At 50.9% G+C, this 16,976-nt stretch overlaps 5 protein-coding genes across 5 annotated transcripts; 3 read left to right on the forward strand and 2 right to left on the reverse strand.

Moving 5' to 3' along the window:
* The first annotated feature begins 1,687 nt into the window (after positions 1-1,687).
* Positions 1,688-3,509, forward strand: GGS22DRAFT_34723 (FAD-binding domain-containing protein). The gene is made up of 3 exons (XM_047966869.1): positions 1,688-2,055; positions 2,107-3,170; positions 3,250-3,509. Exons 1-3 carry the CDS (start codon positions 1,837-1,839, stop codon positions 3,374-3,376), a joined length of 1,410 nt encoding a protein of 469 aa, XP_047816866.1. The 5' UTR covers positions 1,688-1,836; the 3' UTR covers positions 3,377-3,509.
* A 193-nt stretch (positions 3,510-3,702) lies between these two features.
* Positions 3,703-5,979, reverse strand: GGS22DRAFT_167720 (GMC oxidoreductase). Its single transcript, XM_047962022.1, has one exon. The coding sequence runs from the start codon at positions 5,635-5,637 to the stop codon at positions 3,988-3,990; it is 1,650 nt and encodes a 549-aa protein (XP_047816867.1). The 5' UTR covers positions 5,638-5,979; the 3' UTR covers positions 3,703-3,987.
* A 714-nt stretch (positions 5,980-6,693) lies between these two features.
* GGS22DRAFT_190342 (NAD(P)-binding protein) lies at positions 6,694-7,569 on the forward strand (the record flags this gene model as incomplete). Its single annotated transcript, XM_047964962.1, has 4 exons — positions 6,694-6,710; positions 6,804-7,235; positions 7,314-7,413; positions 7,480-7,569. The coding sequence occupies 4 exons, from the start codon at positions 6,694-6,696 to the stop codon at positions 7,567-7,569; spliced, it is 639 nt and encodes a 212-aa protein (XP_047816868.1).
* Positions 7,570-7,963: 394 nt separating this feature from the next.
* On the forward strand, positions 7,964-9,647 carry GGS22DRAFT_34731 (S-adenosyl-L-methionine-dependent methyltransferase). The gene is made up of 2 exons (XM_047966870.1): positions 7,964-8,073; positions 8,188-9,647. The coding sequence occupies exon 2, from the start codon at positions 8,329-8,331 to the stop codon at positions 9,496-9,498; it is 1,170 nt and encodes a 389-aa protein (XP_047816869.1). The 5' UTR covers positions 7,964-8,073; positions 8,188-8,328; the 3' UTR covers positions 9,499-9,647.
* A 381-nt stretch (positions 9,648-10,028) lies between these two features.
* Positions 10,029-12,188, reverse strand: GGS22DRAFT_167731 (uncharacterized protein). Its single transcript, XM_047962023.1, has 5 exons — positions 11,674-12,188; positions 11,474-11,602; positions 11,017-11,390; positions 10,860-10,942; positions 10,029-10,772 (listed from the first exon to the last, which is right to left on the reverse strand). Exons 1-5 carry the CDS (start codon positions 11,836-11,838, stop codon positions 10,408-10,410), a joined length of 1,116 nt encoding a protein of 371 aa, XP_047816870.1. The 5' UTR covers positions 11,839-12,188; the 3' UTR covers positions 10,029-10,407.
* Between the last annotated feature and the right edge of the window lie 4,788 nt (positions 12,189-16,976).

The following is a 16,976-nucleotide window of genomic DNA, read 5'->3' on the forward strand; positions in this document are numbered from 1 at the left end:
CCTTGCGTTTATTCTCGGCCGGTATACCCCTATTTCTAGCCATCCTACCTAGTATTCTATTCACTGGCCATGACGAGGAGCTCTGCTAGGAGCAGTCAGGGGTTGAAGGAAGCTAAGAGGACTTTTCGTCGGACATCGAGACGATTTGTAGAGATATTGGTAGTGTGGGATAAGGAATTTGTGGTTGACTCGCTACTTGTGTTAGCTTTCTCGTCACGGAAATAGCTACAAGGTGCATATCTAAATAGATTATCACCCGGCATAGAAAATATTACTCAATTTTCGATTTCTTAGGTACCTAATTACTACGTATCTTGACCAGTTTTCGTTGACGCTACCTATCTACCTATCTAGGCACCTATCCAAAAATTTGGACCATACCGTACCCATACCCAGTAGTTGATGGATTGGAATACTGGTAGGTTCTTACCAGTCCCCTGCCACTGTCGTCACCGGATCTCAATTACCCTATCTTAGATTTAGTTAATTTTCCATAGATTTAACTATCACGCGCAAGTGTTGATTGGCAATATCGATGCATCCATCCAGGCTATGCGTCTCGTGGGTAGGAATCCCAGGTACGCTTCTAGATCAGCCATTCTACATTCAGGCACCAAGACTGACACGCTTCAGCTCGTCTCATTCCAACCAACGTGCAACGCGCTCTCCCCCTTGGGAGCCAATAGAATAGAGAACTATGATACCCCCCTCGATGATGATTTCCGTGAATTGCATCATACGCGTTCGGAAATAAGGAAATGCGCTTGGGAGCGACAAGTTGCAGGCTTCGGGAGACTACATAGGAGGTAGAGTTTATGCGTTGTTCCAGATAGCTCCATCATCATCACTGGTCAATCTCCACAACTACGGATAGACTATCGCGACCCGCTAGTCAAATTTAGCGAGAGCATCTCGACGTCTAGACAATCGATAGGTAAACTCCATCTCCCCTGATACGCGAAATACGTGGTGCGAAACAGCTGAGGAGGTCGAGTCAGCTCCTACGAAGTTGCGTCGAGCTGCGTCGAGTCGGGTTAAGCTGCGTTCGCTGAGCATAAGCTCATCAGAAGGATTCGGAGGGGCAAAGAATAAGTGGACAGGCTAACGGAGAAGATGCAGAAAAGGCCGCGCGCTCCAAAGCCGAAAGCCCAAAAGGACGGGCTCGAACGAAGTTAAATCGTTAAATCGTACCAAGTTTCCTTGAATTATGTTGGCAACGATAAAATTGCATTGAATATTGGCTTAAAAAAGGTAAAGGGTCTATCCGTCGCTAAGTAGCGTGATCCCTTTTTTTCGATAGAAGCCTTATAGATGGTTTGTAATAAACATCCATGGACATGGGACGAGGTAAGAAAGATGGCGCTATGTAGCATGTTAAGGAGCGCCAGGGAGCATGGAGTAGCATCGAGGAGTATTAGGGAGCTACCCCGGCAAGTTGGTAATCTGCGCGATGTGATCGAAGGATCGGGGGGGAGCATTACACGTGTAATGCTATATCGCCGGCCAAGGACCACAGCTACCCAAGTTGGCAGGTCGTATCGCTGACCTGAGGGTCCTGAGGGTCCCTGAAGCGGACCTGTTCCCCAACCCCTGTCTCGCGCTGACGCTATTGGACGCTCCCGCGAGGAGAGGCATGGCTTCGGAGCATGGGTGCATGGATCTCGCACATACTCGCGCATGCTGAGCCTCGCTCCGTCCACGTGGGAAGAGTGCCTCCCGGATCTGCAATCCCTTATTTTGGGCTCCTCCCCCCCAAAGTTTTAGTCTCCGCGTACCGATTCGCGTTCCTGCATCCCTCAGCTACCTACCTAGCCAGTCATTCATTCCCAACTCAGGATGCGATCTTCTACTGGACTCCTTAGCCTGTTGGCCGGCTTCGGCCTCGCGTGCGCGCACCCCTCGCGCGGCTTGATCGACAGCGAGCTTCAAGCCAAGCTCTCGACCGGCGCCAGCATCTCTCACGACGCCTCCGTCGCTCCCCGCTGGAGCGAGTACGGCGCCCCTCATCCCGGTACCGTCGTGTCCGTCGCGACGGAAGCCGACGTACAGGCGACGGTTCGTCATGCTCACACGTGACGGTCCAGCTACGTAACTAACATGTCTCAGGTCCAATACCTCGTCAAGAAGAACATCCCGTTCTTGGCACAGAACGGAGGTCACGGTTGGAGCGGCGCGTTTACGCTAGGCCAGAACGGCGTCCTCATCAACCTGCGCGGCCTCAACAGCACTACCTTCAGCGCCGACAAGACGCAAGTAACTATCGGAGGAGGTGCCGCGATCCACGAGGTCATCGAGCAGGCGTACGCCAACGATGTGCAGGTCCTCACGGGCAACTGCAACTGCGTCGGAGCTCTCGGCGCGGGTCTCGGCGGAGGTTACGGTAACCTGGTGGGTCTCTACGGCCTCGCCATCGACAACTACCTCTCCTTCAACGTCGTCCTAGCTAACGGAAGCCTCGTCACCATAACGCCCGCGCAAGAGGACCTCTGGTGGGCTCTCCGCGGTGCCGGCCCTAACTTCGGCATCGTCACCTCGGCCGTCATGAAGTCTACCCCGATGAAGCAAGCCGACAACACGGCCTGGACCGGTGGTCTGTGGTTCACCGAGGACAAGATCGAGAAAGTCACCCAAGCTATCGAGGATCTTAAGCTCGAGGCACCCATGAACATCTTCCTGTACTTCCTAACGTCGAACGGCACCCCTACCGTTCTCGTGACCGTGTTCTACTTCGGTACGGAAGCCGAGGGACGTGCGGCGTTCAAGTCGATCCTCGACATCGGACCTTACAGCGACACGACGGCGGTGCTACCCCAGAGCCAGTGGAACGCCGGCGCCGACGGCTTCTGCACCAAGGGCGGGCGCAAGCCAACCTACAGCGCCGGTTTCAACAACTTCGTCCCTACCACCTGGCGCCAGATCTGGAACGACTACAACCAGTTCCTCACCAACCCCAACACGAGCGCCACCACCGTCGTCGTCGAATGCTACTCGCTCGAGAAGACCCAATCGTTCGGATCCGACAGCGCGTCGTTTGCTAACCGCGACATCCGCTTCAACGGCTTTACCATCTCATGGTACCCCGATGCGAGCTTGGATGCGAAGGCCGAGGCATTCGGCTCCGGTTTCCGTGATCTGCTACGCGCCGACGACGGACTATCGTCCAACCGCACGTGAGTATTCCTAACCCAGGATAGCGACGAAGACGAAGACGATGAAGACGACGATGCATGTTGCTAACCACCAATCCAGATACGTCAACTTCGCCTTCGGAGACGAGGAAAACCAAGAAGTGTACAACGACAGCACGTCGAGGCTGCAACAGCTCAAGAAGAAATATGACCCCTACAATGTTTTTAACCAGTGGTTCGACCTATAGCCATCTAGGTACCTAGTATCTATGTTACGCGATACGTGAAGACGGTATCCTGAATTAATTAACACGGTTCCGAGGAATATCCACCCGAGGGTGTGCACATATTCTGTAAATAGTTCATATTAATCTACGATTTTAATTTGTTGTCTACAGAGGTGTTGGGTCGTGTGACAAGACCTGTAGGGTTGTAACTTAGTGCAGTGTAGTGAAAGCCCTGGAGAGCAAGAGTGCCCAGGTGGTCGATGCCTAATTCTAGTAGACTACAGGTGAGCGTGGTGGGCTGCTAGGTACAACACCATCTAAGATGGCAACTGCTCCAGGGCTATTGTCTGGGTTGCCTGGACTGCCTGGACTGCCTGGACTGCCTGGGCTGCTGGGCTGCTGGGCTAGCAATCGCCCCGCAACTTACCTGGCTGCCTGGTCTTAACACTGCTCAGATATTGAGGTAGGCACGAACACGGGACTAATAAATTTGTGGCCGGTTGCCTCGTACCTGGTCCTTAAAAGTAAGTACATATAGCTGACATTAAATGCTGATGCTATCTCCTAGGCAAGTACCAGTAACCAAGCAACCAAGCAGCAAGCTAGCACACAGCGAATATGCTTTTCCTGTCTCAAGCCTCAGCTGCGATGATATCAGCAGCTTGTTCTGCAACGCCGTACAAGCTCGCCATCGGATGTCCGCCCACGGGGCTTGGGAAGATGCTGGCATCGCAGATTCGAAGACCCTGCACCCCCTTAACCTTGAGATCTCCATCTATCACCGTGCCCATGGGGCAGCTCCCCGCCGCGTGAAAGTGGGCCACCCCGACCGCTCTAATCCTCTCCTCGATCTCGGCGTCGGTCGATTCTGGAGTCAGCGCTGTCAGTCCTGGAAACACCACCTCCGTCTCCACGTAGTCTCTCAACGCTTCAGTGCCGAGCATCAGTTTGAGTACGCGTCTGACGCCGTGGATGAGACATGCACGATCGAGCGCGGTGGTGAAATAGTTAGGTTCGATGAGCGGTGTCGCGCTGTCGATATCTTCAGCCAACGATACGCGACCGCGGCTGCTCGGCAGTGTAAGCATGACGGAGGTGCAGACGATGCTTCCGTCGAGAGGGAATGCGGGGGCTAATGGGTGATAGACGACGAGAGTCTCCACAAAAACGCGCCCTGGCTGAAGTAGGGCTTCTCGCTCAGCCCCGATGACGCCATCTTCGTCGAGAGCCTTCTCTAAGACGTGGCGTGGAGGACCTTCGTTGTTGTTCCAGTCGGCCGGCATTCCGGCTACGAACACTGGGTCGGCTAGGCTTGGATGGCCTACGGCGAGCCCGCGCGAAGGGTCCTTGAGCTTGAACCACTGAAATAGGGCAAAGTGGTCGAAATATTGCTGACCTACGCTGGGGAGGGGCTGGACTAGGGGAATGCCGCGCGCGGATAGGCTTGAGGGGTCACCGACGCCTGAGCGGAGTAGGAGGCGTGGCGTCTGCAGCGAGCCGGCAGATAAGATGATTTCTTTTTTTGCGGTGACCGTCTCGCCATTTGCCAGCTTAGCTCCGGTCGCCTTTGGCTGTGCGCCAGCTTTGTCAAACAGGATTTGGGAGACCGGGCAGGACGTCTTCACGGTGATGCCGTCCAGAGGGTAGGCGAGATGGCTTGGTCGCCTTTCCCCGTTTTCCCAGCTCTCGTAATATTCGCACAGTCCAGACAAGCCGCCCACGAAAGGGTCAGGGTTTCTTTCCACGCCGAGCTCCTTCCATCCTTTCTCGATGGGATTGCGAAGGGGGTACTTCCTCGTTTCGTGACTCCCGCTGACCGGGGTAACTTTCAAGGGACCTTCGAAACCGTGTGACTCGGCGTCGGCATTCGCATCGAAGAATCGTTCAGATCGCTTGAAGTAAGGTAATAGCCCCGAATAGGTCCAACGTTTATCCCCACCTAGCTTCGTCGCCCATGTGTCGTAGTCTGGGGGATCACCGCGGGACCATCCGCCGTAGTTGAGTACGCTTCCGCCGCCTAGGGTCTTTCCGGCTGTGAGAGTGTGCGTGCGACCGGCTGTGGACGGAGTTGCAGCCGTAGGAAATTGCCAGTCCAGTGCGCTGCCCTGTAGAGCGAAGCCTCCTAACAGCGATACGACATCGTGTTCCGGAGCGGGGTCCGGGCCAGCTTCGACGACTAGGATAGAGCTATCAGGTTTCGAGCTTCTGAGGCGGGAAGCTAAAGCGCAGCCACTGAGACCCCCGCCAACTATAACGTAGTCGAAAGTAGTGGATTCGGACATGCTTTTTCGGTGGCTTATTATACCTAGGTAGCGAGATTGCGGAAGTTGAAGAGGTGGCGGGATACGGGATTTTAAGATAACTTGGAAGTTGGAGCAAGGTGGTTCATAAGACTACCAAGCACCAGGAAGTCGTACGGTTGGTTACGGTAGGTAGCTTACATATACAGGTGGTTACCAACACTGCGACCTTGATGCAATGGAGGGTTGCGCTATTGTCCAATCTACCAACTTCTCAACTCCTCATCTATTACATCTCACATGCACATGTCCAACGATGAACGAACCTACGAACTTGGAAGACCGTTACTTAGCACATGGCAATGTTCCAGTTGCACAGGCAGTTGCACAGGCAGTTGCATAGGCAATTGCACTACGTTATGCAAGGGATAGAATGTTAAATGCACTTCAACAGTCTGATACAACTAAAATAGGTATCTACCTAGTAGATTCTAGGTACATATTCGATTAGGTAACTCAGATCCTCTATCGCAATAGGTACCTTCCTGCCTTCCTACCTACTAGTACCATTGCCTACCTGGGTAGGTACTACTAGATCTACTCATTAAAGGAATATGGCGAGATGGGTGGTATGTTTGTACCTTGTATGAATCGACAAAGGATCAATCGTGGCTTCCTAGATAGTGATGTAGGTAGCACAAAATTAGCAGCGCATCGGATTTATAAGCAATAGAGCAGTGGCTTTCTACCTAGGTAGGTATGTTCGTTTGCGTGCAGACAAACTCTCAATTCTTCATCGTCAATCACAAACATTCGTGATGTCTTCGAACACGAATATTCTCATAACCGGCGCAGGTAGAGGTTTGTCTTCCGAATCCTACGTAACGATCTAAACAGGAATATAGCCTCGTAGACCAATAATGTACCTACATGATACCTAATACTTACCAACGCTACTACACTGTTACTGCTACACTACTACACTGCTACACTGCTACACTGCTACACTGCTACACTGCTACTGCTACGCCCCAAGCAGCTAGGTAGAATCTAGATACTGCTAACAGACTCGCTAACTCGCCAACTCTCTAACCAGGTATGGGACTCGGTCTCACGTGAGCCTTTCTTTCACAGCCAAGGACAACTCTAGTTGCCGGAGTCCGAGATCCTGAATCGATATGCTCCAAGAACTTATCAACCCTCCCCAGAGGTCGCGGCAGTAGATTGATAATAGTCAAGATTGACAGCACCTCCGACGCCGACGCGCGCGATGCCGTCGCCTACCTCGGTTCGTCGGAAAACATATCTCATTTGGACATCGTCGTCGCGAATGCAGGCTTAAGCATCGCAATCGGACCCCTCATCAAGGTCAAGCCCGGTCAACTGGCCGAGCTCATCGATGTCAATAGTCTAGGGCCGCTGCGACTTGCCCAGGCCACCCTACCTCTCCTAGCCAATGCGCCGGCGCGCCCACGCTTCGTGCTTCTAGGGAGCATGCAGGGTTCTACAGGGGGCATGGAAAAGTATCCACTTCCTATGGGAGCCTACGGCGCAAGCAAGGCAGCGGCGCATTTCTTGGTGCGAAAGTTGCATTTCGAACTTGCTGAGGAGGGGATATGCGTCTTCGCCGTCGATCCAGGGTAAGGACGAGAATCGAACACGGGGGGGGAGGGGGTAACAGGTTCTAGACTGCCCAGCAGGTGCTAACGACGGCGCAGATTCGTGCAGACGGACATGGGAAACGCAGGAGCTAAGATTTTCGGGATGGATGAAGCGGTCACAAAGGTGGACGATGCGATAGATTTCGTGAAGGATCAGGTAGGTTGCGCGACATGATGCAGCTTCATGCACTCTATCAGATCAGAATTTCTGCTGACACACGAGGACGCCCGCCATATGCAGATTGATTCGGCCACGCGCGAGAAGACGTCAGGAAGATTTCCATCCATCGGCGGTGGGGAGACCGAGTGGTAGAGGATTGTAGACGTGTATTGACAGGATATATTGGCACAATACATCGACACGATACATTGACACGATGCATCGAAGAGTACGTTGAATGCAACTCGTCAAAGGCACTTCGAAGACGGCACATCGTAGACACTAACATCGGATGTCTTAGCCTCTCCGGATTATCGACAGTGCCCTTTTGCCAATTTAATTTCCGATCTTTTCCCTTTTCCTGATTTCTTGTGGACCATGGTAGTTTTGATATTCGACTAGTGAGACGGGGTATCGTAACATGGACCAACGGTCGAACATGGTCTAAATAAGCTTAAGTAAACCTAGGAGTAATCCCAGGTAATCCCAGATCGTCACCTAGTACACGTGTAGCTTCACCAACCGTACCTAATCGTCACTACTATAGTACATACCCCTAGGAGTCCGTACTAGCATAGTTCTGTGCTTGCGTATACCGTAGGTACTTGGCGCCAACAACGTCTACCATATCAAGCGTCTATCGCTTACGCCAACTAGGTAAGCTCCCGTCCCGTTCTCACCGAACCCCGTCCCACTTGATAGACTCGACGGTCCATTCCTCCGCCTATCGCCAAAGGGGATAAGTCCTAGGTAGGTTAGCTAAAGTCCTAGGTACCACTTTGAAAGGAATGCATGGGATTGGAATTCCATAATAATCCTATGTAATGGCCGTCCCGGAACGTAGGTGGTGCGAACCTGCGACCTCCAAGCCTCGGTCATTCTTATGTAAACATTCACATAATCAAATCCGAAATGAGGTCCACAACTTATCGTCACCTTATCGCTCCCCTCCAGCGGGGCTCGCGATCGAGTCTCCGTCAGCATCACGGCCTCGCTATTTCCGGGCGTGGCTCAACCGGGTTTCAGCGATGTGCCATCCGATCCCAGGTGCCGGGGACGATGCACACCAGAGCGAGATGCTTCAGCAGCACCGCCACACTCAGGGAGGAAGCGGAAGACTCTGAAAACTTCTGGCGCGTTTCGGCGGACGACTCCCAATTTTGGCACGACTACGTTTCGACTAGGCCGAGCTACAATGCGGCCTTCTACAACGAAATCTACAACCACCACAACGCGCACTCGTCCAAGTGGGAGGTCGCGCACGATGTAGGATGCGGAGCCGGCCAGGTCTGCGAAGAGCTGGCCACGCGCTTCGCCCACGTTGTCGCATCAGATATCAACGACACCCATCTAGCCGTTGCTAAGCGCCGGCTGATCCCCAGCCTCGGTGCCAAGCGCATCTCGTTCACGCACTCCATGGGCGAAGATCTGATCAAGCACCACGCACCCGGTTCTGCCGATCTCATCGCCGCAGCCGAGGCCATGGTACTTATGGACGAGCACGTAGCGCTTGAGAATTTCCATCGTCTGCTCCGACCAGGCGGTACCTTGGCATTTTGGTTCTACGGGCGCCCAACCTTTTCCGATCTAAAGCTGCGCGCGAAAGCCCAGCCATTGATCGACGGCATCATGGTGCGCAACTGGTCCAAGGTGATCCGGGGAAGCGAGCGCCGTATAGCGGGCTTTAAGCGCGCGGCTGAAGGGATGGCGTCTTGGCTCGACTACGTCCCGCTAGACCCAGAATCGTGGTCGAACGTGCGAAGGATCAAGTGGAATACTAGCGCGACCCTACCGTTCTTCGGCGAGGAGGCGTGCGGGTTTCCCATCCATCCTACCAGCAACGTCAAGCCTGGGGAATATACCGAGGAGCGCGAAGATCCGAATTGGTGGAAGAACGAGTGGGATATCGCTGAGCTGAGAAGGTATTTCCGCGTGCTCTTCCCCGGGTTCAAGGAGGCTCTGGGCGAGGGTGATCAGGAGATCAATCGCATGTTCCAGGAACTCGAGTCGCATTTTGGTGGTGAGGGTAAGACGCAGCAGTTTACTTGGCCGGCTGTGTTGGTGACGGCTACCAGGAAGTGATGAGCGGATGGAGTTTTGCCATGCATCTAGGTAGATTTATACTACCTACCATCCATATTACCTAGTACCATGGGTTTTTTTTATCATTGCTAGATGTCGTTCCATAACAATGTAGGTAGATACCTAGTAGCTAAAAAGTCGACGTGGACTTACGATTTAGATGAAAAATGATGACAGCTGAATAAATAAAGTTTGCCTAATCGATCGCGACCGGGTACCCCCAGGTAGTATTGCGGGGAAGTACAGTGACAGTAGTAGATGTGGGGCTAGTCAAATGTACAATTGACGACAGTAAGGTTATAAATCTAAAGAAGGGTGTGCATCATAACAATTCCTCAAGGACCTGTTGAAGACAATGACTTGGCTCAATTGGAAAGCCGTGTGTATGAACCGCCTGCTAGGTAGGAGGTCGGAACCACGGTAGCTAGGGAGTTCGAGACGGGTTCTTAGGACTTGTTGTTATTTTATTTTATTTTTTTCTCAATTGTAGGCATCTCCTCTACCCAGGTACTGGACCTATCTATCCTATGGCATTTTTTAATCACCACACCTCATTCATCTTCCCACAAACACATCTGGCTATGCTCTCGCATCAAACTATCACCCCCACATCCACATACACACTCCCACAATCACGTCAAATGCATTATGACACCAAATTCTGTTCAACTTTTTTTATTGCTGTGCCGCTGATGGGTATCTCCCACACCCGTAAAAAGGGGTACCAGCTGAGAAATAGGTACTACCAGAGGTAAGTACTCAACGCTATCATTCGATTTATACATTACCCGGTATACGCTCAGGTATACGTATGTAGGTATCTCGTAATAACATATGGAATGGAGTCCCCCGCGACGTATATCATTAGTATTCGTCTTAACATAGTACAATGCCGCCCAAACGCCCAATTTATACATGTTCCACCGGCCGACTACCTAGATGGACGCTTCGCTCTACCGTAATCCCCCGACCCGGCCTCATGTTCTCCTCCGAGTGGTTTCCGTCCGCGCTGATATCTACATCGACCCCTCTTATGTTATCGGTAAGCCCGATGTCGTCTTTATAGTCCGTCACAGATCCTAAGGGATAGCTTCGGGCGGTACGGCTGATGCCACTACTCCCTTGATTTCGCGAGAAGTAAGACCCCTGATGCTTCTGTCTGACGGGACGACCGCGCATCAGAAGCCATATGGGTCGATAGGTCGGAAGGCAGGCGCTAAGTACTGCCGTCGATAATTCGATAACCGCCCAGAAGAAGACGGGCGAGGTGTAGTCTGAACTCAAGTTAGTCATCGGCTCATCTGCACATCGGCACAGCGGCACATCGGCACAGCGACGTGGGGCTGAGGAGGTAATCATACAAGTTTCGTCATTAAAGTGAAGAGCCAGACTGTCACCAACGTGCACATAGATGAGTGCACGGGTAAGGCTGAACGCGCATACGCTGTGTCACGTAGTACGTTAGTATGTCGCACAAATCAGGGGTCCGGGGTCCGGGGTTTTGAGGTAAGAACTTACGTTGCACCCAGAAGGAACATAACCAGAACACCCAGCTTCTGCTTCAATGGTAATTGCAGTTGGAAAACCATAGGGATCGGCATGACGAGGATGATCACGTCTACGAGAATATCCGAGATAGCCATGCCGTACCACAGCGCGAGCCCGTCGACGCACTTGTTGTGGTAAAATGGCTCGATGAACGGAGTGATCGGGTAACAAGTGAAAAGGTTTGCGAAGAAGAATGCGACTGTCCAGCTCACTACGATGCCGAGGACGACCTGAGATGCGATCTTGAACGGCTTTCCGTAAAAGATGTTCATGTAAAAGACCAGGATGGACGACTTTACGAATCCGAGGCCGACGGTCGAGAGAATGTTGACCGCAAGCTTGCACTATAGAAAGTTAGCATCGATTCTTTTTTTTTTTTTTTTTTTTTTTTTTTTTCAAAATTTCAAGAAGCTATATCGTAGCCTACCTTTTCATAGATGACGAATCGAGGGTCGTCTAGGATCGGTTGCCCGTCCGGTCCTACTGTTTGATGCTGGCCGAGCTGACCGTCGATAGCAGCGATCAACTGCACCGAAGCACATCCGATAGAAACAGCCTATACTCGTTAGTTACCTGGTACCTACCTAGTAGGTAATTATTTCGACACCAAAAATAGGAAAAGCATACCGTCGCAGCAACTACGAGATAGTCGTCTAGCTTAATCCCCTTTCCGAGAGCCTTGGCCCATAATCGCAAGCTGACGGCGACGATAGGTAATATCATGAAGGCGATCCCGAGGCCGATCATCTGGCCCTGGGAGTAGTTGTCCGCAATATCCTGAATGACACCCATTTTGAAGAGCGCTTATGCGCACCGGCGCAAGTTGACGGAGGGTGAGGTCGGGTCGGCGTTGATGTTGGTGAGAAGGATGACGAATTCGAGTTGTCTAGGTGAATACCACTCTAGAAACTCTTGAGATGCTGACTTTCACCAGCCGAAAGAAGTATCTACAGCGCTACCATCACTCATAACCTTCTAAACTCCGAGGGCGTCAGCGTGGGGTCTATGCATTATAAATATCCTCTTACGCATGCGGCCGCATCTTACAACGCCTGGTCTGACGAATGGGGCAGGTGATGGCCAAGACGGATACTACGGTGGCACCAATACAATCCCACAATAACACCTTACCGTTACTAGTCACCTATTCTAACAATAACCCGAATGGTAACTAAATAATCTTGTTTTTCGTCTTTGCTTCTTCTGGTCTTTTTTTCGACTCACGAGTCTCCATCTGCGAAGCCTTACCTACTGCTAGGTACCTAGGTCCTAGGACCTACCTGGTTTCTCCTCCCACCCTCTATCAGATGGAGATTCATTTCATTTAGTTACCGGCCTAGCACCTAGTCACTGGTATACTGCCACCCTTGGAGGGACTTCGGTATTCTGCGAGTGGGGTTTAGATGCCTCAACCCATATTTACCACCACGTAACCCCTCATTAGAGGTCTAGTCGCGACGTAAAACGGTTTTAGCATCCGTCAGGGACCGGGTCGGGGCGATCAGTTCAAGCGATGACAGATGTGTACCAGGTCATCAGGTTGCGGGTTGCAGGTTTACTTACGGATAGTACATACCTAAGCACACAGTTGGTGGTGGGAACATGAGGAGGCACAGCAATATTCTTCAGCGCCCTCTTCCAAAGGTTCTGGAATGTCATACTGCAGGCTGTTGGGTCGCTGGGTCGCTGGGTTACTGGTTGCTGGGCTTCTGGGCTGTAAGCTGCATACTGGGCTCTGAGGTGTATGCTGGTGTATGCTGGTGTATGTGGTATATGCTGGTGCATGCTGGTCCGTATGCTGCCCAGTGGTGTGTAGCCCGCTGGTGTGTAGGCCAAGTACACGATACGGGAGGGTATCTTACCCAGTTGAGGATGGAAAAGCAGGAGAGGTGCAGAAACATCATGTCTAGCGAACATCTCTGGCGAATGCCGGCGCTAAAGGGATCAAATTGGCCCCGCCTTAGGTTTCTTCGAGAATCCTTCAGCGGTGCTGACACGCATAGAGATGCAGTACTCTGTACAAATGCAGTACAACCGACTAAGTTTGCGACCAACCAGGGATGCTTATCGTCCCGTCTAGTTAAGATTGGCCAATGGAAATTCGAGAAAAGCCTAGCTTATATCCACACACTTCCTCTGCAGAGTACTTACCTAGTACATGCTTATAAGCCACATCGCCCAATCAGACAACCAGGTTTGGTGGAGGGTACCAGCATCTAAAGCCTCGTGGCACATGTGCACTCTTGAAGAAACTCCAAACTCCATCCCATGTACCATCGTCTTCGATGCAAAACTACTCTGCTACTCAACCCAGCTTTCTGGGTAGTAATTGTACCTATGCAATCCTGGAACATACCGTCGCAACACTGAAGACTTTGCACGCACTTGTCAGGTACAAGGTTGTAATCTAGGCAAGTTCCGAACACACCCGTCGAGCACACCCGTCGAGCACACCCGTTCCCGAACAAATACGCCTCAACCTAAACCGAGAACCTTCGTAGGACGTCCAACCTGTAGACCAACCTGCAAGCAACTGCCTATACGATATCTAGTCCTGACAGAACTTTTCAAAGGACCGAAGCCAAGTAACAAATATAGACAGAATACTATGGGTAAGCTTATCCCGATCCTTCTCTTTTCTGGACTATTCTGGTTAGTATCTGGGCGTGTGTGAGATCATACCCTTCCCAGATCAGTTAATCGATAGTTCGTAGAGCTTATGCGTGGAGACGTTCCATCGCATATGCTCCATCGGGGCAGAGTACGTTCTCGCAGGAAGCGGTATCGGTAAATCCGCGGTTACGGAATCATTATCGTGACGATTGCACGTGTGTACTGGGTATGCTGGGTATGCTGGGTATATTGGGTATATTGGGTATACGGTATACTGGGTACCTAATACCTATACTGGGTATACTGGCAGACTGGATAGAGGATCGTTCAATTTGTCAACGGTTGATGAGGCAATGAGGCATTGAGGCACGTCAAATTTGCTGATCCAGTCCAACGCTGACAAATTGAGACGATCAATCGCTACTGATCCCTATGCTAATCAATTCCGATTTTCAACCTCAATACATATATCATACATACAGCATACATATGCTAGAACTAAAAGGTATGTCTAGGACTCTAGGTACTATCAATTTCTGTCAGTGGTAGATTAATTGGTTAACCCAAATCGAAGCCATCTCCTCCTTTGGTCAAGATACGCTCCAAATCCACACATATGGTACCATCCAGCCACCCTGCTATTCCCTATAAGACCAGATACTATGCGTATGATGTACTATGATAAGCAGAAGGACTAGAACATGCATGTGTGGATTAATCCACTAGCTTATTGGCGATGGGATCTGAATCAAGTGGCGAGATCCTCCATCGTCTAACCGATATGGTGGATAGGAGATAAACAAGTACAACGACCAGAGGCTCAAGTTCAGAATATTGAATGGTTCATCAATGTCTCATGAGGTTTCTACGAACATGGCATACACGTGCATGAGAACTGCAGCACTGAGACTACTAGGTACGGTGTCTTGGGGGTTTCAAAAGAGATACATGCGGGTGGTGAACGAGAAACTGTCTCGGAACTACCGGGACTACCCATCTCGTTTTAAGCCTCCCCTGCCAGGAGAAGTTCTCCTGAGTCTAGAAGTCATGTCCTGATGTTGGTAAACTCTACAGAATAGTATCATACCTAGTGCTAGGTAGTTGAGAATCAACTTGAGATACTGTTGATGCCAACATCAGCATTCATTGTTGCCCAGTGGTAATTCCCGGTTAGCTATCGTTACATTTCAGGCGTCGCCCTCCAAGTTTAAGGGGATAAAGAAAGTTGACATGGTCTTGGATTCGTTACATCGTACTAAATCTGAGTAAGTGTGCTATTTACTATACCGACCCTCAACTTATATTCCTGTCAGGTGCCTAGTTCATTATGTGTAGGTAATAAATTAATTAACTACCTAGGTATATTGCTATTTTGGATAGGGCTAAGAGAACGAGTTGAGCTCGTAGCGTGGCCACTCACTTAGCCAATCGCTTATACACCTGGGCAGAAACAGCAAACTTGATAGTTGTTCACCTGGGCATAGATCTGTACAGGCATTCTATTTTCATCATCGAAACACTTTGCCTCATCCAACTCCTTCGATCTCGCTGAGGTCAGATCTCACTCGTACACTCTCCGAGATGCTATGCTGCCTTTGGCAAGTTCATGATCCTTTGGTCTGATGTCTGCTAGCTAATCCAAGTGCCTAGATAAGACCGGTAGTTACGAATGACTTGTTTAGTGTTTCTTTAGCAAGCTAGTCGAGCTCGTAAACATCTAGACTCTCGTCATGTTGGACGTCTAAGCTTCACAAACCGGAATATTTACCCATCATCGTTACATCCTCACAACCAACAATGTAACAAGCATCTGAGCTAAGCGATGATACTGAAGTCTTAAGATGGTATCAGCAAAGGATCTTTCCAAGATATCGACGGCACGACAAAGGCTAGAACTACTGTGCAAGTAGGCCAAGATATCTACATCCCTACCATTATCTCGATCACGTTCTTAGGGGTACGCCGGTAGATGGCGCAGCCCCCATATGCGAATCTACCTATGCGAATCTAGTTACGTACATGAACTCGGCGAGATCCAGGAGGCTCGAGCACGACTAGCAGCGAAGACACTACGGTCTACCCCTCTCGTCTCCATCATACAGAGTTGTTGGTCAGGACCCCTATATGATCAGGGGGGAGGGTATGTGAAGGGTAGGTATGTCAAGGTCATGTCAAGGTTATGCCTGGGATGTGTCAAGGGTATCTAATGGATATCTGAGGATATCTGAAGAGTATCTAAAGGGGTATCTAAAGACATCAAAGGACAGAGACTAAAGGCATCTGAGGTTCCGTGTCTGGCAGTTCCCGTGTTGCGTTGCCAGAACTAGACGGCTCCGCGCGGGAGCATGGCCAAAGGCAGATTTAGAGTTCGGCCTGTGCCTTGTTCCTTGCATGAATGCCACTGACAGCGGGTCGACGAGGCCGATATCTCGGAGCTGTCGCGATTTGGGAATGTTTGGAGCCGACGTCGAGTATGCAAGGAACCAATTCTTCGGCCTAAGCTATCATGGGAATAGAACCGGCCGGATAGATCTCATATGTGTAAGGGTTTTCCGTTATACATGGGTCCGAGACCTGCTTTCCACCCTTCCTCTGCCAACCCCGCAAGCCACATGCCCTTCAAGTCCCTGATTTCGACCGTTGGAGTTGGGGGCTAGCTTCCTTGTCGCACGATCTGTTCTAGATTCTTAGGGTCTTAATATGCTACTCTGCTATGCAATGTGCACTATCCTAGTACCCATCCTGGCTGCCACGATTAGACGCGTGCGGCGGAATGGGTAAGCGATTCGTCTGATCCCCTATATGAGCCGCGTATGCGCAGGCGGCGTAGTTGACGATGTCACGGAACGTTACTAGGCTGTCGGCAAGCGGCAACTTCGTAGGAGTTAGGAATTAGATCGGAAGAATTCAGGAACAATCAAGAATTCAGGGCCAGGCCCTTGCTAGCCGAGCAGACGGGTATACGCATGTATCGTGTTAAGCGATACCCTTCACGAAGTCGTCGGTCGTGCACTTTTCCGTCGACGCGGGTATCCGAGACTTTTCATCTTGCGAGCGTGTTGTTGGGGGATTAACCTACATAGCCCTGGAGGATAGGTACACAGTAGATGTTGCAGTACTATCTACCTAGTACCTATCTTCATCATGATACACTTCAAGGTACCCCTACCATGTACGTAACCTTGCTGGAAATGTTTGCGCGGAAAGTGGTGTTTGTCAGTGGAAACGGCTGGGAGCTTTTCCTCCTATGTACCTACAGCGCACTTACAGATACAGTACGCGGCATGTACACAATCACTGGACAATTATCGCCAGGT

The sequence above is a fragment of the Annulohypoxylon maeteangense genome (genome assembly GCF_022496945.1).
Source record: "Annulohypoxylon maeteangense strain CBS 123835 unplaced genomic scaffold GGS22scaffold_13, whole genome shotgun sequence".
Lineage (NCBI taxonomy): Eukaryota > Fungi > Ascomycota > Sordariomycetes > Xylariales > Hypoxylaceae > Annulohypoxylon > Annulohypoxylon maeteangense.